At 41.1% G+C, this 21,350-nt stretch overlaps 1 protein-coding gene across 4 annotated transcripts in view; it reads left to right on the top strand.

The window, feature by feature from the left end:
* The window catches only part of TMTC3 (transmembrane O-mannosyltransferase targeting cadherins 3), a 128,647-nt gene extending 107,670 nt beyond the window's left edge, over positions 1-20,977 (top strand). For all 4 annotated transcript variants that reach the window (XM_068276841.1, XM_068276840.1, XM_068276839.1 and 1 more), the window contains 2 exons: positions 11,407-11,633; positions 15,455-20,977. In XM_068276841.1, coding sequence (XP_068132942.1) covers positions 11,407-11,633; positions 15,455-16,305 — 1,078 coding nt within the window. In that variant the 3' untranslated portion in view covers positions 16,306-20,977. The remainder of the gene's footprint in view (positions 1-11,406; positions 11,634-15,454) is intronic.
* The last annotated feature ends 373 nt before the right edge of the window (positions 20,978-21,350 follow it).

The raw sequence follows: 21,350 nt of genomic DNA, 5'->3' as shown, positions 1-21,350 counted from the left end.
AAAAATAAAACCACGGGATATATATATTTAATTTTTAGTAGGATAACGACAATTCTTTATCTCGTTAGTTTATTTTAGTTAGTTTATTATAAGAGAAGTTATGCTTTTATAATCTATACCAGGGTTTTCCTGTTTTTCTTTAGAAAGATGGTCTTAAAGGACAACTGAAGTGAGAGGAATATGGAGGGAGCCATATTTATTCCCTTGTAAGCAAAACCAGTTGCCTGGCTGTCCTGCTGATCCGCTGCCTCTAATACTTTTAGCCATAGACCCTGAACAACCATGCAGCAGATTCGGACAAGATTAGCCAGATCTGACATGTCAGATCTGACTAGATTAGCTGCATGCTCGTTTCTGGTGTTATTCAGACACCACTGCAATCAAATAGATCTGCAGGACTGCCAGGCAACTGGCATTGTTTAAAAGGAAATAAACATGGCAGCCTCCATAGTCTTACATAGTTACATAGTTATTTGGGTTGAAAAAAGACATACGTCCATCGAGTTCAACCAGAGAATAAAGTACAACACCAGCTTGCTCCCTCCCATATCCCTGTTGATCCAGAGGAAGGCGAAAAACCCTTACAAGGCATGGTCTAATTAGCTCCAAAAGGGAAAAAATTCCTTCCCGACTCTAGGTGGCAATCAGATAAAATCCCTGGATCAACATCATTAGGCATTACCTAGTAGTCGTAGCCATGGATGTCTTTCAACACAAAGAAAGCATCTAAGCCCACTTTAAATGCAGGTTTAGAGTTTGCCATAACTATTACCTGTGGCAATAAATTCCACATCTTAATCACTCTTACTGTTAAGAACCCTTTCCTAAATAAATGGCTAAATGTTTTTCCTCCATGCGCAGATCATGTCCTCTAGTCCTTTGAGAAGGCCTAGGGACAAAAAGCTCATCCGCCAAGCTTTTATATTGCCCTCTGATGTATTTATACATGTTAATTAGATCCCCTCTAAGGCGTCTTTTCTCTAGACTAAATAAACCCAGTTTATTTAACCTTTCTTGGCAAGTGAGACCTTCCGTCCCACGTATCAATTTTGTTGCTTGTCTCTGCACCTGCTCTGAAACTGCAATATCTTTCCTGTAATGTGGTGCCCAGAACTGCATTCCATATTCCAGATGTGGCCTTACTAGAGAGTTAAATGGGCAATATTATGCTAGCATCTCGAGTTTTTTTATTTCCCTTTTAATGCATCCCAAAATTTTGTTAGCTTTAGCTGCAGCAGCTTGGCATTGAGTGCGATTATTTAACTTGTTGTCGATGAGTACTCCTAAGTCCTTCTCCAAGTTTGATGTCCCCAACTGTATCCCATTTATTTTGTATGGTGCTAGACCATTGGTACAACCAAAATGCATGACTTTACATTTTTCAACATTGAACTTCATCTGCCATTTATTTGCCCATATAGCCATCCTATCCAGATCCTGATGCAATATGTCCCTATCTTCCTGAGATTTGATGATTCTGCACAATTTTGTATCTGCAAACATAGCAACATTTCTCACTACTGAATCTACTAGGTCATTAATAAATAAATTGAAGAGCACTGAACCCAGTACAGACCCCTGTGGGAGCCCACTGCTAACAGTCTCCCATTTTGAGTATGATCCATTGACCACAGCTCTTTGTTTTCTGTCCGTTAGTCAGTTCCCTATCCATGCACACAGACTCTTCCCCAGTCCTTGCATCCTCAACTTTTGCACCAGACTTTTGTGGGGAACAGTGTCGAAGGCCTTTGCAAAGTCCAAGTATATCACATCTACAGCATACCCAATATCCACACTGGCATTCACTACCTCATAAAAGCTGAGCATGTTAGTCAAACAGGACCTGTCTTTAGTAAACCCATGTTGATGCTGAGAAATAAGATTGTTTTCTACTATGAAGTCATGTATAGTATCTTAACCACATAACGACCGCCCCCAGCCGATGGGCGGCGGCAAAGTCTGGGCCCAAACGACCGCAATACGCCCATCGGCGGGGGCGGCTGCGGGAGTGGCTATGCGGCGATCGCGTCATTCGTGACGCGATCAGCCGCCGGGGACTGGCTCCGCCCCCCGTTCGCCGTAACCCGCCGGCCGTTCGGAAGCGCCGGCGGGTTACTGGCATCCGGATCGCCGCTGCAACAGTGTATAATAGGCTTTGTAATGTATACAAAGCCTATTATACTGGCTGCCTCCTGCCCTGGTGGTCCCAGTGTCCGAGGGACCACCAGGGCAGGCTGCAGCCACCCTAGTCTGCACCCAAGCACACTGATTTCCCCCCCCCCTGCCCCCTGATCGCCCACAGCACCCCTCAGACCCCCCCCTGCCCACCCCCCAGACCACTGTTTGCACCCAGTCACCCTCCTAATCACCCATCAATCACTCCCTGTCACTATCTGTCAACGCTATTTTTTTTTTAAGTCCCTAATCTGCCCCCTACTCCCTCCTGATCACCCCCCCACCCCTCAGATTCTCCCCAGACCCCCCCCCAGACCCCCCCCCCCCCCCGTGTACTGTATGCATCTATCCCCCCTGATCACCTGTCAATCACCTGTCAATCACCTGTCAATCACCCGTCAATCACCCCCTGTCACTGCCACCCATCAATCAGCCCCTGATCTGCCCCTTGCGGGCAATCTGATCACCCCCCCACACCAATAGATCGCCCGCAGATCCGACATCAGATCACCTCCCAAATCCATTGTTTACATCTATTCTCTCCTCTAAACACCCACTAATTACCCATCAATCACCCCCTATCACCACCTGTCACTGTTACCCATCAGATTAGACCCTAATCTGCCCCTTGCGGGCACCCAATCACCTGCCCACACGCTCAGATTGCCCTCAGACCCCCCCCTTATCAATTCGCCCGTGCAATATTTACATCTGTTCTCCCCTGTAATAACCCACTGATTACCTGTCAATCACCCATCAATCACCCCCTGTCACTGCCACCCATCAATCACCCCCTGTCACTGCCACCCATCAATCAGCCCCTAACCTGCCCCTTGCGGGCAATCTGATCACCCACCCACACCAATAGATCGCCCGCAGATCCGACATCAGATCACCTCCCAAATCCATTGTTTACATCTATTCTCTCCTCTAAACACCCACTAATTACCCATCAATCACCCCCTATCACCACCTGTCACTGTTACCCATCAGATTAGACCCTAATCTGCCCCTTGCGGGCACCCAATCACCTGCCCACACGCTCAGATTGCCCTCAGACCCCCCCCTTATCAATTCGCCCGTGCAATATTTACATCTGTTCTCCCCTGTAATAACCCACTGATTACCTGTCAATCACCCATCAATCACCCCCTGTCACTGCCACCCATCAATCACCCCCTGTCACTGCCACCCATCAATCAGCCCCTAACCTGCCCCTTGCGGGCAATCTGATCACCCACCCACACCAATAGATCGCCCGCAGATCCGACATCAGATCACCTCCCAAATCCATTGTTTACATCTATTCTCTCCTCTAAACACCCACTAATTACCCATCAATCACCCCCTATCACCACCTGTCACTGTTACCCATCAGATTAGACCCTAATCTGCCCCTTGCGGGCACCCAATCACCCGCCCACACCTCAGAACGCCCTCAGACCCCAGCCCTGATCACCTCGCCAGTGCATTGCTTGCATCTATTTCCCCCCTCTAATCACACCTTGAGACACCCATCAATCACCTCCTGTCACCCCCTAGCACACCTACCCATCAGATCAGGCCCTAATTTGCCCCGTGTGGGCTCCTGATCACTCGGCCAAACCCTCAGATCCCCCTCAGACCCCCTTCCGATCACCTCCCCAGTGCATTGATTGCATCTATTTTCCCCTCTAACCGCCCCCTGAGACACCCATCAATCACCTCCTGTCACCCCCCTAGCACTCCTATCCATCAGATCAGGCCCAATACATCCTGTCATCTAAGAGGCCACCCTGCTTATGACCGATTCCACAAAATTTGCCCCCTCATAGACCACCTGTCATCAAAATTTGCAGATGCTTATACCCCTGAACAGTCATTTTGAGAAATTTGGTTTCCAGACTACTCACAGTTTTGGGCCCGTAAAATGCCAGGGCAGTATAGGAACCCCACAAGTGACCCCATTTTAGAAAGAAGACACCCCAAGGTATTCTGTTAGGTGTATGATGAGTTCATAGAATATTTTATTTTTTGTCAAAAGTTAGCGGAAATTGGATTGTTATTGTTTTTTTCACAAAGTGTCATTTTTCACTAACTTGTGAGAAAAAATAAAATCTTCTATGAACTCACCATACCCCTAACGGAATACCTTGGGGTGTCTTCTTTCTAAAATGGGGTCACTTGTGGGGTTCCTATACTGCCCTGGCATTTTAGGGGCCCTAAACCGTGAGGAGTAGTCTAGAAAACAAATGCCTCAAAATGACCTGTGAATAGGACGTTGGGCCCCTTAGCGCACCTAGGCTGCAAAAAAGTGTCACACATGTGGTATCGCCATACTCAGGAGAAGTAGTATAATGTGTTTTGTGGTGTATTTTTACACATACCCATGCTGGGTGGGAGAAATCTCTCTGTAAATGGACAATTGTGTGTAAAAAAAATCAAAAATGTGTCATTTACAGAGATATTTCTCCCACCCAGCATGGTTATATGTAAAAATACACCACAAAACACATTATACTACTTCTTCTGAGTACGGCGATACCACATGTGTGACACTTTTTTGCAGCCTAACTGTGCTAAGGGGCCCAAAGTCCAATGAGTACCTTTAGGATTTCACAGGTCATTTTGAGACATTTGGGTTCAAGACTACTCCTCACGGTTTAGGGCCCCTAAAATGCCAGGGCAGTATAGGAACCCCACAAGTGACCCCATTTTAGAAAGAAGACACCCCAAGGTATTCTTTTAGGTGTATGATGAGTTCATAGAAGATTTTATTTTTTGTCACAAGTTAGCGGAAATTGATATGTATTGTTTTTTTTTTCACAAAGTGTCATTTTCCGCTAACTTGTGACAAAAAAAAAATCTTCTATGAACTCACCATACTCCTAACAGAATACCTTGGGGTGTCTTCTTTCTAAAATGGGGTCACTTGTGGGGTTCCTATACTGCCCTGGCATTTTAGGGGCCCTAAACCGTGAGGAGTAGTCTAGAATCCAAATGCCTCAAAATGACCTGTGAATAGGACGTTAGGCCCCTTAGCGCACCTAGGTTGCAAAAAAGTGTCACACATGTGGTATCGCCGTACTCAGAAGAAGTAGTATAATGTGTTTTGGGGTGTATTTTTATACATACCCATGCTGGGTGGGAGAAATCTCTCTGTAAATGGACAATTGTGTGTAAAAAAAATCAAATAATTGTCATTTACAGAGATATTTCTCCCACCCAGCATGGGTATGTGTAAAAATACACCCCAAAACACATTATACTACTTCTCCTGAGTACGGCGGTACCACATGTGTGGCACTTTTTTGCACCCTAAGTGCGCTAAGGGGCCCAAAGTCCAATGAGTACCTTTAGGATTTCACAGGTCATTTTGCCACATTTGGTTTCAAGACTACTCCTCACGGTTTAGGGCCCCTAAAATGCCAGGGCAGTATAGGAACCCCACAAATGACTCCATTTTAGAAAGAAGACACCCCAAGGTATTCCGTTAGGAGAATGGCGAGTTCATAGAAGATTTTATTTTTTGTCACAAGTTAGCGGAAAATGACACTTTGTGAAAAAAAACAATTACAATCAATTTCCGCTAACTTGTGACAAAAAAAAAAAATCTTCTATGAACTCACCATACATCTAACGGAATACCTTGGGGTGTCTTCTTTCTAAAATGGGGTAATTTGTGGGGTTCCTATACTGTCCTGGCATTTTAGGGGCCCTAAACCGTGAGGAGTAGTCTTGAAACGAAATTTCTCAAAATGACCTGTGAAATCCTAAAGGTACTCATTGGACTTTGGGCCCCTTAGCGCAGTTAGGGTGCAAAAAAGTGCCACACATGTGGTATCGCCGTACTCAGGAGAAGTAGTATAATGTGTTTTGGGGTGTATTTTTCCACATACCCATGCTGAGTGGGAGAAATATCTCTATAAATAGACAATTGTGTGATAAAAAAATTGTCATTTACGGAGATATTTCTCCCACCCAGCATGTGTATGTGTAAAAATACACCCCAAAACACATTATACTACTTTTCCTGAGTACGGCAATACCACATGTGTGGCACTTTTTTGCGGCCTAACTGCGCTAAGGGGCCCAAAGTCCAATGAGCATCTTTAGGCTTTACAGGGGTGCTTACAATTAGGCACCCCCCAAATGCCAGGACAGTAAACACACCCCACAAATGACCCCATTCTGGAAAGTAGACACTTCAAGGTATTCAGAGAGGAGCATAGTGAGTCCGTGGCAGATTTCATTTTTTTTTGTCGCAAGTTAGAAGAAATGGAAACTTTTTTTTTTTTTTTTTTTTGTCACAAACTGTCATTTTCCGCTAACTTGTGACAAAAAATAAAATCTTCTATGAACTCACCATGCCTCTCACTGAATACTTTGGGATGTCTTCTTTCCAAAATGGGGTCATTTGGGGGGTATTTGTACTATCCTGGAATTTTAGCCCCTCATGAAACATGACAGGTGCGCAGAAAAGTCAGAGATGCTTGAAAATGGGAAAATTCACTTTTGGCACCATAGTTTGTAAACGCTATAACTTTTACCCAATCCAATAAATATACACTGAATGTTTTTTTTTTTATCAAAGACATGTAGCAGAATAACTTTCGCGCTCAAATGTATAGGAAATTTTACTTTATTTGAAAAATGTCAGCACAGAAAGTTAAAAAAGTCATTTTTTTGACAAAATTCATGTCTTTTTTGATGAATATAATAAAAAGTAAAACTCGCAGCAGCAATCAAATAGCATCAAAAGAAAGCTGTATTAGTGACAAGAAAAGGAGGTAAAATTCATTTAGGTGGTAGGTTGTATGACCGAGCAATAAACCGTGAAAGCTGCAGTGGTCTGAATGGAGAAAAAGGCTCTGGTCCTTAAGGGGCGAAAAGACTGTGGTCCCGAAGTGGTTAAGTAACCCCTCAAATAGTTTGCATACAACTGATGTTAAGCTTACAGGTCTATAATTTCCTGGATCTGATTTTTTGCCCTTCTTAAATAATAGGAAAACGTGGGCTGTATGCCAATCCACTGGGACTCTGCCAGTTGCAAGAGAGTCACAAAAGATAAGATAAAGGGGTTTATCTATAACTGAACTTTATTCCCTTAGGACCCGAGGATGCATGCCATCCGGGCCAGGTGCCTTGTCTATTTTTAATTTATTTAGTTTTGCCTTCACTCCTTTCTGCGTTAAGTATTTAATATTACAGTTGGAAGATTGAGACTCTTCTGCCTCTGTACTTTGCAACAGCGATGTTTCCCTTGTGAAGACAGAAGCAAAGAAAGCATTTAATAACTCTGCTTTACCTTGGTCATACACCATTGAGTCCCCCCCCCCCCCCCCCCCCCTCATCCCTTAGGAGCCCAATACAGTCAACCTTTCTTTTTTTTAGAGTTGATGTACTTGTAAAACTTTTTTTGGGTTAGATTTGATCTTCAGTTGTCCTTTAAAAATAGTGACCATACATGGGAATTGGTAAGCTTGAATTCCATAGTCTAAGACCTGTATGTTGACCAACAGCCCTTTTTTTTTTTTTTTTTTTTTTTTTTTTTAACCAAAGGACCTTATTCAGTTCACTTTGTCTAAATTTTATCATAGGATGAGGAAGAACTTTTCATCTTCTGTTTAAAATAGCTTTTCAACTTTCAGTAACTGAAAAAGTATCAAAAAGTAGGTGAAAAAGTGCTGTTGATATTATTCTGAGTATTTTCTTGCTTGCTGGTGACTGAAAAGGCATTTTATTGATAAGGGTTGATAATATCACCTAGGAGAAAACGTAGGAGCAAAAGGGCATTGAATAAGGGCCTTAATGTTGCGCAACTGTAACTAAAATCCATTGGCCACTGCAGTGACACAGGGCACTAACTGACAACTGTTATCGCGGGAGGGGGCTGAGTGATCTCTGCTGTGTGACTGTAGGTTAAGTGACTACTTTTATGTGACAAGATACTGTGACTACTTCACGATACAAGAGATTGAACAAAACACTGCCATGTTAGAAAGAACAGTGTTCAGGGCATTTTATCAGTTGGGCCCTTTATTCAATTTAATTTTTTTTTTTATAGCTTTAATATCAATGAAATGCCTTTTGAACCACCAACAAGCAAGAACGTACTCAGAATTATTTAGGCAGTACTTTTTCACCTACTTTTTGAATTTCAATTGTAGAGTGCAGAAAAGGTATTCTAAACAAAAGACAAAAAAACTGATCTCCTAGTAGAAAACTTAGGAGAAAAAGGGAATTGAATAAAGGCCTTTGCATTTTTAAGTCAAACCAATCATGCCACAATAGATTTTTAGCACTTTGTTGGATAAACAGATGCTGAAAGAACTAGGAGGGACAGGCTTGTGATATCACGCCAGTCCATGGTGTGTCCTGGAACACCATAGGGCCATTTTCTTTTTTTATTATTCCACAAAGCATTTATTGACCTAACACCACATTACAAGCATGAATGGTTACTGCAAAGACTAGGTGTTTTGTTTACATTATTGACATATACTATTGTATGTAGCTTTCAACTGAGATTTAAAGCTTTTGATTAACTTAAACCACTTCATGCCACCGGCTTGAAGGGTTCACATGTGTGCGCCCGGGTGCATGCCTGCTCCTGCAGCACATGTGTTTTAGTGGAATAGTTGTACTTTTATAAACGCCCTATTAGCACTATAGGTGGACAAATTGGACGCTTATAAACATCCATATTGCTGGGGGTGGTTTTACATTTTAACAACTAAACGTTCTAGCATACTTGGTGCTGTTTCCCTATTTACATTGTCAGTTTTCGTGTTAATAGAGCATCTCGTGCCAGTCAGGCTTGGTTCACAGAACTAATGCTGAAAATATATTTTTCAGCTTAAATTATCTTCTCATGACATAGCCACTCTACAGACAGACTAATTATAAAATGATTATTGGGCCATATGTTGAACATGCCAAAAGCATATTTTATTTAACACGCTCCAGAATGTAAATAGCTTTCATCTAGTAGAGAGCTACATTTTTAGCTTTTTCTTGGTAAGACTGGGGACCACCATGACTAATATTTGCCAAAGATCAGAGACAACTGCTATGTCTGTAGGCTGTTGCAAAAAAAATCTAGCTGTGTTATTCTGTGTGGAATAAGTGATCAGCTGGGTTGAATGATTTCTTTTTTTTTTTTTTTTTTTTTTTTTTTTTTTTTAAGGGACATTCCACTTTTGTTGAGAGAAACTTTAGCTCTTTATATTTCTAGGATTAATTACAAACACTCTTTCAGTTTGGTTAATTTATTCTTGTATGCGTAGAAAACATAAGCATTTCATGGTACCTCCAACAAAAACTAGTAGACAGGGCAGAGTTGCTCCCAATCAATGGATTAGTCCAGGTGTTGAAAATTAGTAACAGAGCCTTCACCTGCTGCAAGCTGGAAATTTCTGTACAGTGTCCTAACTGTACTATAGGTGCCCAGTGCCCACTAACTATACAATCTTAATTGTACAATCCTTTCCACTTCTGTGTAATGTGAGGCACTGCACAAATATATTCAAAGTACTGTATATTCACTTGGTAAGATCTACAGTCAAGAGTGTATCATTAGTGGTCACTTTAACCATACAGAGTGTACTGTTCATAGGGTTCCAAAGAAAAGTGATTTGAACTTCCTGGCTTCAGATTGAAATATAAAGATTATTTTTAATAGTACACTACTCGTGTTTTTTTTTTTTTTTCCAATTTTTAACAAAAGTGGATTTTTTTCTATAATGGTTAAATGGATTTATTTAGGCAGTACATTAAGCTGCAGAGCAGTACTAATAAATAGTGATGTCATGCATTTGACTAAATAATTAGACAGAGGGATGTGAAATGCATGTATAAATCTCATTTAGGGCTGGGGACCACTAGAGCGCTTCCTGCAGCACTTGATCGCCAGCAATTGGCATAGCAGTACTTTGTGAATCAGAAATCACCAGTTATTTCCAAAATCTCAAAGCCACTGGTAGTGGGCCTCATATAGTGACCCTGAGGTGAGAGTGATATGGGTATGTTAAAGTACAATAAGGAGCAGCACACTGAAAAAGCAAATCACACTTTTCATAAACTTTCATCTTAATCGTCATAAAGGCATAACAGCAAATAAAAAAGTATACTTATCGGCACATGCAGCTATTAAATGAGGTGCGGAGGAGGGTTGACAATCGTTTCGCCCTGCAGTATGGGCTTTCTCAAGAAAGTAAATGGAGGCTGCCATATTTATTGCCTTTTAAACAATATTAGTTGCCTGACAGTCCCGCTGATCTATTTGGCTGCAGTAGTGTCTGAATTACACCAGAAACAAGCATGCAGCTAATCTTGTCAGATCTGACAATGTCAGAAACACCTGACCTGCTGCATGCTTGTTCAGGGTCTATGGCTAAAAGTATTAGAGATTGAGGATCGGCAGGATAGCCAGGCAACTGGTATTGCTTAAGGGCTCGTTTCCACTATAGCAAATCCGCATGCGGGCACTGCATGCGGATTCGCATAGGCAATACAAGTGGATAGGATTGTTTCCACTTGTGCGTCGTGCGGGTGCGTTTTGGTGTGCCGGGGAAATCTGCACGGCAGAGCCGTCAGATTTCGTGTGCGGCTGGAATGCGGGCGATTCCCGCTATGCTTTTAATAGGGAAATCGCATGCGGCTTTGTCATGCGGTTTTCCCCGCGATTTCGTGTGCGATTTCGCATGTAATGCTATGACAATTTACACAGGCTGTGACATGGTTAAATTCGCCTGCTTCTTAGCCATGCGAAATCGCATGCGTAATCGCGGGAAAAACAGCATGCGGAAACGCATCTGCATGCGATTTCGTCCGCGGTGGAATCCAGGCAATTCCGCACTGCAACAGTGGAAACGAGCCCTAAAAGGAAAGAAGTATGGCAGCCTCCATATACCTCTCACCTTGGTTAAGCATTTATCTAGAAGGCTGCATGTACTCTGCAAATGCAGATCACTGTAATGTAAAAAAAATCCATAGCAATTGGCATGAGACATTGTGTAATGTATATTGTTTTGAAAAAAGTGTCCAGTTTAGTCTTGCAATAAGGTGTTTTTTTGTGTGTGTTTGCTTGTGTTGTTATTTCTGAGAAATATTCTGAGAAATATTGTGAGAAGATACGTGAATTAGGAGTTTGCGGTTTAATAGCCCTCACTAAAACTGGTGAAGCACTACTTTCAATTCTACATGTTATCTGTTTCCATATGTAATATGTGTGTTTGTTTGTTTTTAAAGGGGAGAATTGCTTTTAAAAATGAACAGACCTTTAGAAGCTAAGGAAGCTTATGTCAAAGCTTTAGAACTTGATGGGGCAAATGCAGATTTATGGTATAACCTTGCAATTGTTTACATTGAACTGAAAGATCCCAATGAAGCCTTGAGAAACTTCAATCAAGCACTTGAGCTGAATCACAGACATAAACTTGCACTATTCAACTCTGCTTTACTGATGCAGGAATCTGGTAAGTCCTCAGTTAATACACACGGTACTTCTCTTTCTTCATATTCGATAAAAGCAAGACGTTTTGAATCGGGATGATACCATTTCATTCAAAACTTCTACTGATGGCTAACACTGTACAAAACTCTACTGTTCATATTTGAGACAACATTTAAAATATTTAGCGTTAAGAAGGCAGATTCATGGGATAATGATCAATGCTAAAAACCTGTTCCTAGACAAATAGAGATGTTTTCATTTCTGCTTTTCAAAAAAGGTAAGTTCCCTGGTTGAACTAACACACACACACACACACACACACACACACACACACACACACACACACACACACACACACACACACACACACACACACACACACACACACACACACACACACACACACACACACACACACACACACACACACACACACACACACACACACACACACACACACACACACACACACACACCTAGGTACAAATGCTAAGAATTTTATAGAATAATTAAACATCCCTTAAAGCACACCTTGGATTAGCACAAAATAAATTGATTTTTACATACCCGTGGCTTCTTCCAGCCGCTCTCCTTAGTGTGTTGGGTTTTTACGGACCCTGTCTGTTGCGCCCCTTCTAGCTCTGAAGTATCTGCTACTAGAGTTCCAGTCACGGGTACTGCGCATGTGTCTTATCATCACGCCAAGATCATGCTTCCCTCAACGGGAGCGTTCTGCAAATGCTTTGTTCTAAAAATATGAACTGTTCAACTAGAGCTCAAGTCTCAGATTTTTTGGAAGGACGCAGATGGACCTAACACAGTATGAGGGGCTGGATGAAGCCCCAAGTTAAAATCTATTTTTATTTTTTTATATTCAGGTATGCTTTGAAGGGATGATTAATATTTCTATATTTAACAAAAATCTTAGCATAGTTTCTTAAATTATTTTATTTTTTCATTATTTTACTGAACGGCAGTTGACCAGTCCAACGGATAAAATTGTGTGCAAGTGTGTAGGGAGTGTGTATTTACAAAAGCACTGCTGGGAAACAATCTTTACAGAAAATGGGAAATGCTCAGAATCCCGCCATAAGGAGATGGACTAATCCAAAACCTGTCTAATTTACTGCCTGCTGTAAGTGACTACAACGTAGGAGAAGAAAGTAAATTAATGTGAATTTTAATCTGCTAGAAAATTACCGGTACTTAATATAAATGTGTATACACATGTATTTTAAATATTACATTTTTTGTGATCATGGCCCTATAAGTAAAAGTATCCCCCTAGCTGCAATTTCGGCGCTAGTCTACTTTAGGGGACCCACCGCAAATCCCCATAGACACTTTCAGCTGGGCTGCAAAACGGAACAAATGGCTTCCGTTTGCTTGTTGAAACCCCCACAAGCCATATACCCATGGATAGGTAAGCATGCCCTGTAACGAATTGGGAGGTTTTCGGTAACAGAAAGTTTAAATTGGCCGTGTAGGAGCCACCGAACGGCCTAAATCTCGGTTCCGTCGGCCATCTTAATTCTGCTGTGCAGGTCTCTTTCTTCCTCCTCATTGGAGGGTTTGTTAGCTGGCACGCCCCCACCTAACAATCCCTCCAATGAGGAGGAAGAAACGACCTGCAGAGCAAAACCAAGATGGCCGACGGACCCGAAATTGCGGTCGTTCCGAGGCTCCTACACAGTCAGTTCAAACTTTTTTTTTTTTACCGAAACCCGCAAAATTCGTTAGAGGACATGCGTAGCTACCCGGGGATATAAGGCTTGTGGGGGTTTCATCAAGCAAACGGAAGCCATTTGTTCCGTTTTGCAGCCCAGCTGAAAGTGTCTATGGGGATTTGCGGTGGGTCCCCTAAAGTAGACTAGCGCCGCAATTTCTTACTTTCAATACCTTTCTTTCCTTTACACATAATATGCTTAATATGATGACTTAAGATAGCATTCTTGCTGGTGAAAACACTGTACATCAGGAAATGTATTTAATTAGACTTTCAGAACGTGTTTTAAACTAACACCTCCTTTTTATAAGGATATTTTAGAGCCTCATAACACTGCAAAAATAGTTAAATGACACTCAAGCTATTATAAGCAATTACAAACTAAATATAAAACCGATCCTATCAGTGTATAGTGCTAGGTCCACAGGATAGTGCATGGATAAGAAAAATTTAGACGGAATACACAATTCTGGGAAACTTCATAGATGAGTGGCCTGATTTCCAAGGTATGGTGGATGGACTATAAGAGCCTTGATGAAGATCTTCTTTTCCAATTGAAGCTTCTTGCCAATTTGCAAATTGATTGAAGATGTCTCCTTTTGGCCTTTGCATGCATTACTTTGTGTGATTGTATCTATTTTAACAGCGGTCTGAGTTTCTAAAATATTCTAGTAAAAGAATGCTATATTTTTTTAGTGCATCAGCTTATTGTTTGTGATTACATAAGTTTAGTGCACATAGTAGAACTTTTGTAACTGATTGCTGTAGTTTGTAACAAATATTAGACACTCTTTAGACTATTCTCTAGTTATCTCTTGACTCCTTAAAGGAAACCTTAAGTAAACCTAGGGTGCCCAGTGTCCCTAAGCAATGGCTTCTTCTAGCCCCCTGTAGTCCTCCTGGTCCCTTGATGACATTCCGTGCAGTGTCCATTCAGCAGCTGTCACATCCAAACGCTGCATGTGCCGCCTCAGGCTGCACTTCTCCTTGATCACACTCCTGTGGCTGGGAGCATTCTGAGCTTACACATTTATTTAAAAAAAAAAACTGCTACTGCGCACGCTCCTGGCAACAGGAACACAATCGAGGAGACGAGTGGCCACATGTGTAGAAGTAAGCGACTGCCTCAGTAGATCAGCTTTCAGAGGGGCACAGCTGCTGAATGGATCAGACCGGGAAGACTGCAAGGGACCTGGAGTACTACAGGGGACTACAAGAAGCTCCAGGTAAGTTACACTAGGCGCCTTAGCTTCACTTAACCTCCTCAGCGGTAATCCCGATTCAGGCTCGGGATGGAAATCTGAAGCTCAGAATGGTAATCCCACGCCTGAGTAAGTTATATGCAGGAGCTGCTTCAGATCTCTCTGTGGTATATTTTTTTTTTTAAGGGTCTAAAAGCTTGTAAAGAAAATGTATGGCTTCAAATGGAAAAAAAATTACATTTTCAGGGAGGTTAAGGTACCCTTTAACATAGGTGAGTTAGCCAGCTAGCGAGAGTGTATTCAAAAGTCACCAACTGAAGAATATTTGAAGGCCTAGGACATTATTAATAGGTATATATTACAAATGTTATTGCAATTGAATGCCTAATCCAAGGAAACTTCATGAAGTTTTCCTCTAACCATGCTTATTAAATTCTAGCTTTCCTAAGGAGATGCAGTCTGAATCTCAATATCACAGTAAAACACAAAAAGTCTTGCAAGAAAAGTGTAATTGCTGAATGAAACCATACCGTACTCATTTTGGTCTTTTCATTAATTTGTAAATTAAATTAAACCTACGGGCATTATTTTGAAAATTGTTTATGAAGTAGGAGAACCTTTAAATCTTCATAGAAATAAAAAACAGATGAAAATGTATGGGCAATTACAAACCCGCCCTGCTAAACATTTAGAACCACTCCATTTTATGCACTTAGTGAAGTGTTTAACTAATTTCCTGTATGGGACTTTGGTGGGCCTATATGGAATTCTTTGTAAATGTATCCTGGTTTTTTTTGTTTTTTTTTTTTTTTTTTAATATAGATTATTTAGGTACATATGAATGATCTCCTTTCTGCATCTTTCATGTGTTTATTTACTAATCTGGGCACTCAGTTTGTGTTTGTGTTATTTTAGGGAATGCCAGACTGCGTCCAGAAGCCAAGAGAAGACTTCTAGCTTATATTGAGGAAGAGCCGAATGATGCCAATGGATATTTCAACCTAGGCATGCTAGCGATGGATGAGAAAAAGGATTTAGAAGCGGAAAAATGGATGAAGAAAGCTATACAGTTACAACATGGTTTCAGAAGTGCCCTCTTTAATTTGGCTCTTCTTTACTCCCAGACATCTAGGGAATTAGAAGCCCTACCAGTCCTGGATGAGTTGCTCCGGCATTATCCAGATCATATCAAAGGTCTTATCTTAAAAGGTGACATCCTCATGAATCAAAAAAAAGATATCAAGGGAGCCAAAAAATGTTTTGAAAAAATTCTAGAGATGGATCCCAAGAACGTGCAAGGAAAACATAACCTTTGTGTTGTTTATTTTGAGGAGAGAGATCTTTTAAGAGCTGAAAGGTGCCTTGTTGAAACTCTAGCCTTGGCTCCCCACGAGGAGTATATTCAGCGCCACCTTAGTATAGTACGTGGCAAAATAATGGCGCTGAATGCTGCTGGAGGTGGGCAGGCTGCTTTCACGGCAACAGCTGCTCCGCAGACACTCGCAGAACAGGGTCGGGAGAATGAGGAGACGGGGGAAAAAAAAACTCCGACTGAAAAACTGAAAGAAGAAAATGATGTACCAAAAAACAATCCATCAACAAAAAGGAAAAACAAAGGACCACTAAAATCTAAAAGTCAGCAGGAGAAAACACCAGACAAAGAAATAAAGCAGAAATCAACAAAAGAAATCAAAGACATTGAAAATAAAAGAGTTGCTGCTTTGAAGCGTTTAGAGGAGATCGAGCGTATACTAAGCGGGGAATAATCAGACTATTACTCAGACTCGAGAAGGGAGGGGTGTGGACAGACATAATTATTGTTTTATTTTGCACTCCTGAGCAGTGTGCACAAGAAGATGAAAGGAAATTGAACAAATAATTGCAACACTACTACTGACAAATCTGATTTTTAGGATTTTTTTTCTTTTTTTGCCTGCTTCAACCAAACTCTTTTATATTATCCCAACATGAAAGCACCATATAGTTTTTGTACTTGTTTAATATTATTTTTGATTATATTGTTCTTGTTCATTTTAATATCGCCAGCTACTAATCGATCCCTTTGTGATTCTTGTGTGACTGAAAACTGGGGAGGGGATTTACAGCAGGGCTGTTGCACTGATACAATGCAAGCCTTTGAGGCTGTTTCATGATATTGTAATGTATTTATACAGACCATAAATCCTATAAAATGTCAGTGCGCTTGCAATGGAACTCTGATCAATAATGCAATATATTTTTATTATGTCATTATAGTAAACTGATATAGTTGAGGGTATAGTAAACTAAATGTCCACATCCTGGCTAACCACCATTATAAAGTATATGGGAGTTACACCTGGTATAGTAAACCTGGATATAGTATATCTTCTGCTATAATTAACTTTTTTTTTTTCTTGGCCCGTGTTATTCTGTATCCAGCTATAGTGGAAAGTGGGTGGGTGCCTGTGTCATACGTCCGTTGAAGACCCATGAGCCGTTTGGAGACCAGCAGCCACTTGTAGCCTGCTTGCTATCTGAACGCTGCTCTGCAGTCATATAAAAGTACCTCAAAAGCACCTGCCAGTGATACCTATGCTTCCTGTGTAAGCTGCTGCATTATTACTGAGGGAATTTCCTGTCATCTGTGACTTGAATGTGCATGACTGCAACACTACAGTATCATCCAGGCTGCACAGAAATGTGGACGGAGGCGCACACTATCAGTACTGTATTTGCATTAGCTGGTGAGACCTATGCTTCCTGTGCAAGCTTTTTCATTAATATTACATGCAATACCTGCATATTGAACACTGTGTATTTTGATCTAGCTTAAAGAGGAACTCCAGCCTACACAAACATATGGTCATTAAGTTACATTAGTTATGTTAATTAAAATAGATAGGTAATATAATCTCTTACCCACACTGTTTTAAAAGAACAAGCAAATGTTTGATTTCATGATGGCAGCCATCTTTTTGGTTGAAAGGAGGTGACAGGGAGCATGAGACACAGTTCAAACTGTCCTGTGTCCTGAGCACCTCTCCCAGTTGCTAGGCAACGTCAATAACAACATAGGAAATCCCATCATGCTCTGCACAGCATCAGGGAAAAAAGAGCCCGGGCTTTTTTCTTTGATGGGTGGAGCTTAGTTAAAAAATGCAGGTAAAATGATGCTTTGGTAAGAAAATCAAAGTTCTGATGCTGTGAAACTGTTAAAGAAACACCAAGCCTTTTCAGTTCTGCTGAGTAGATTTTTAGGTTCACTTTAAACACTGTTTGTGCTCACCTGCTGAAGCATTGAAAAGAAAAAAATGACTCCCAATTATTGAATTAAGATAGAGTACTATAGTATACTTCATGTGCTTGAGTATGACAATTTCTGATATAGTAAACCATTTTACCTGGTCCCTTGGAATTTTACTAGAAAGGCATTCTATTATACTGATTTTACCCAAGTCTTAAGATATGGCATGCCACCTCCAGTATGTACAGTATAGGCTATTGCTCATTTGTCTGTGCAGATAGTAAATTAGCTATAGTGTGACCCATTTCACAATCTGGGTTTAAACGGTTTTAACTGCTTCTATAGTTGTTTCTTTTCTCTCTACACTATTCACTCGGAATCTCCTACCCGCACTTCGGCAAACAATGAGTACGGGAGTATGGCTATAGTTTGGCCTATTTTGTAATGCAAGGTAGCAATGGTAGTAGTAAGCTTGTACTTTAAAACAAAAAAAACACAGCTAAAATGAGTAACAAATGTATATTGCATTATTGATTAAAGTGTCTTTTTAAATTATTTTAAACCTACTTAAATGTAAGTACACTCACACTTTCAGGTAATATATAGAGGCCATAAAAAAACAATACCTACTTTGCAGGATGCAGTATGTAGATAAATAACCCATTTGAACAGTTTATTACCGGGTATGCGTTTTTGCTTTTTATATGGGGAGTTCTCAGTATTAAGTTTAAAATGTTACTTTCTTGTACATTTCATTTTAAACAGATGTGCTAAGCCTTTGAAGCAAACACTCCAAGCCTCATTGTTTTCCCCTGTTTTGGATACAGTGGGAAGGAGTCTGAACATCTGCTTTTTTGTTATTGCTGTTTGTGCCTTTGTTTGGAAGACTATCTGTTGCAGTGATCCCAAGGACCTAAATTTCAGCCCATCATTTCACAATGAAAGGAAGCCTGCTGTATCCATACATTCTACCTTTTCCTTACTCTACCAAAAAGTTCTCTTTTCTGTGGTCTCAGTTTTGCTGCCAGAAAAGAAGCTGGAAAATGGGTGCTAGTCTAGTTTAGAGGGCCCAGCAGGTAACCTCCTAGAGAACCGTTCTCCAGTTATAGCACCCTCTACAGCACAAAGCATTGTGATTGGCTGAATAGAGTGGTCATAGTTTACTTCAACCTATCTGAAACCTAGCAGTTTGAGAGGGTGGTATCCAACCAATCACGCTAGCAGAATTTTCCTCTGAGGTTTCCGTCTGGGTCCTCTAAACCAGGGCTTCCCAACCCTGTCCTAAAGTACCACCAACAGTGCATGTTTTGCAAACAAACAAAAAAACATTCACAGGTGAGGTAATTAGTGTCTCAGCAGAGCTGATCTACTACCTCTGTGGATTTCTACAAAACATGCACTGTTGGTGGTACTTGAGGACAGGGTTGGGAAGCCCTGACCTAAACTAGACTAGTGCCAGAAAATGACTCCACAACTGGAATTCTGACAGCTGTAAAACTCCAGAAGAGGTTGTAAATATTTCCTATATGGGAAATATAGGAAACTGGATCCACATTACTTTAAGGCAGCCTGAAAAACCTGAATGAGTCAGTTGTAGCTCTCTGGGAGGGACATTATCATGGGAATGGGGCATAGGTAAAGCCTTTGAGAAGACTGCCACCTGCAGGCCTGAAGGCCTATGCTGTTGGAAGGGGTTAGTGGAGGAGCTCCTGGCCAGGTATTTAAAAATTATTTTGTTTCAGATTTACTAGTGCCTACACAGGTCTAGGCACACATTTGTGCTTGGAGTTTGGCTTTAATTTTAATGCTGCAACTTATCACAGATCATTCTTTCCAGCAAACAGCCATTTGAGGTAAGGAGCAGAGATGGTCTATGAGATGCAAAATAATTCCAGGTTACATGCCGAATTGTATGCAGTTTGGAACTGGCCAAGTCAAAATTGAGAGGAAGAGCATATGATTGACCCAGTTCTAGCTGCATACAATTTGCACTAAAAATGCATGCAAACCTTGTTTTATTTGCATCTCAATGACCATCTCAACTGGGGAGAGGACAAATAGTTTAGTTACCATTATCTAGTTTGCCTTTAAGGTTTGGTGATCTTTCAGTATACTGTGTAAACTTGGATCTTTTTTTTTTCTATTTGCTAAAACTTAGCACTCACAATCACTGTTTTATTTTCCACACCAAAGTGATTTCCATCCTCTAATAAACATATTCATTCTTAAATGAGTTTTATTTCTGCAGTTTTGATGAAGTTATGCTTCCAGGAAGGCTTTTCACTGTGTTTGTTCGTGTGCATTCCGCACACAAACTCACACAAAAAAGTTGCATTGGAAAAAACAGCTCTTTGAAAGGCAATGGGCTGTTTCCATCTATATGTATCTCTTCATGCAAAAAAAAGACACTTTTTTTTTTTCTGAACAAACACGTGAATATGGTGAACGCGCACAATGTCTGGAAAAATGCGTATGAAAAGGCACACCTGGAGGCTGTAATGGCAATTCAAACAGTGGCAATACTTATGCTGATGTACTGCGTTTATATGGTACTCTTCTATGAAATGTACAGTGAGCATTTCTTGATGATAATTTGATACAATTATAAAAAAAAAATACATAAAAAACACCGTGGGCCTGATGTTTTAAAGTTTACCTGAAGGAAGATTGAAAGAAAAATTTAATACTTACCTAAGAGGGAAGCCCCTGAATCCTGCTGAGGCTTCCTGTTTATTCCTGGCCCCCACTGTTGCCATGCATGGACCTCCAAACATATCCGACAAGAACTTGTTGGATATGTTAAGGTGATCACACTCACCATGTGTATGCGCGCAGCTGTTGTGCACCTGTGTGAGTATGAGCGGGCCTGCCCAGTAAGCTAGAGCCACTCCTCCACGAGTGACTCCTTGCTACTGCGCAGATATGGCTGCACTCATGCACAAAGAGGAGCACGGCCTCAAACTTGCAAAGCAACCCGGCGAGTGGAGGTGAGGGGGACACAGGTAGCCTCTGGAGGATCCAGAAGCTTGCCTCTTCCTAGGTAAGTATCTCTGTTGTGTTCTAGGCCGTCTCGAGTTGTCTACGTTTCTACCAAGCTTATTATAATTGGAAACAATTATTTAAAAAAGTCTAATTAAAAACACTGTGGTCCTGATGTTTTAAGTTTCTATTAAAGCAGGATTGTCACCATAAAAATAAAATTTCAACAGCAACTGGTCTGAGCGTATTCAGTGATAAAGATGCTAATCCTGCATTCAAAACTTTCAAAACTTTTTCTGCTGTTATGATTTGGAGTTATCACATACTTAAGGGAACCTAAACTAAGGAAATGGATTTTTCCTTTTAAAATAATACCAGTTGCCTGACTCTCCTGCTGACCTGGTCTCTAATACTTTCAGCCACAGCCCCTGAACATGCATGCAGCTCAAGTGCTCTGACTGAAGTCAGACTGGATTAGCTGCATGCTTGTTTCAGGTCTGTGATTCAGCCTCTACTGCAGCTAAAGAAATCACCAGGGCTGCCAGGCAACTGGCATTGTTTAAAATTAAACATCCATATCGCTCTCAGTTTAGGTTCCCTTTAACC

The sequence above is a fragment of the Hyperolius riggenbachi genome, chromosome 3 (assembly GCF_040937935.1).
Source record: "Hyperolius riggenbachi isolate aHypRig1 chromosome 3, aHypRig1.pri, whole genome shotgun sequence".
Classification (NCBI taxonomy): Eukaryota; Metazoa; Chordata; class Amphibia; order Anura; family Hyperoliidae; genus Hyperolius; species Hyperolius riggenbachi.
This window is presented reverse-complemented; position numbering and strand designations above follow the sequence as displayed.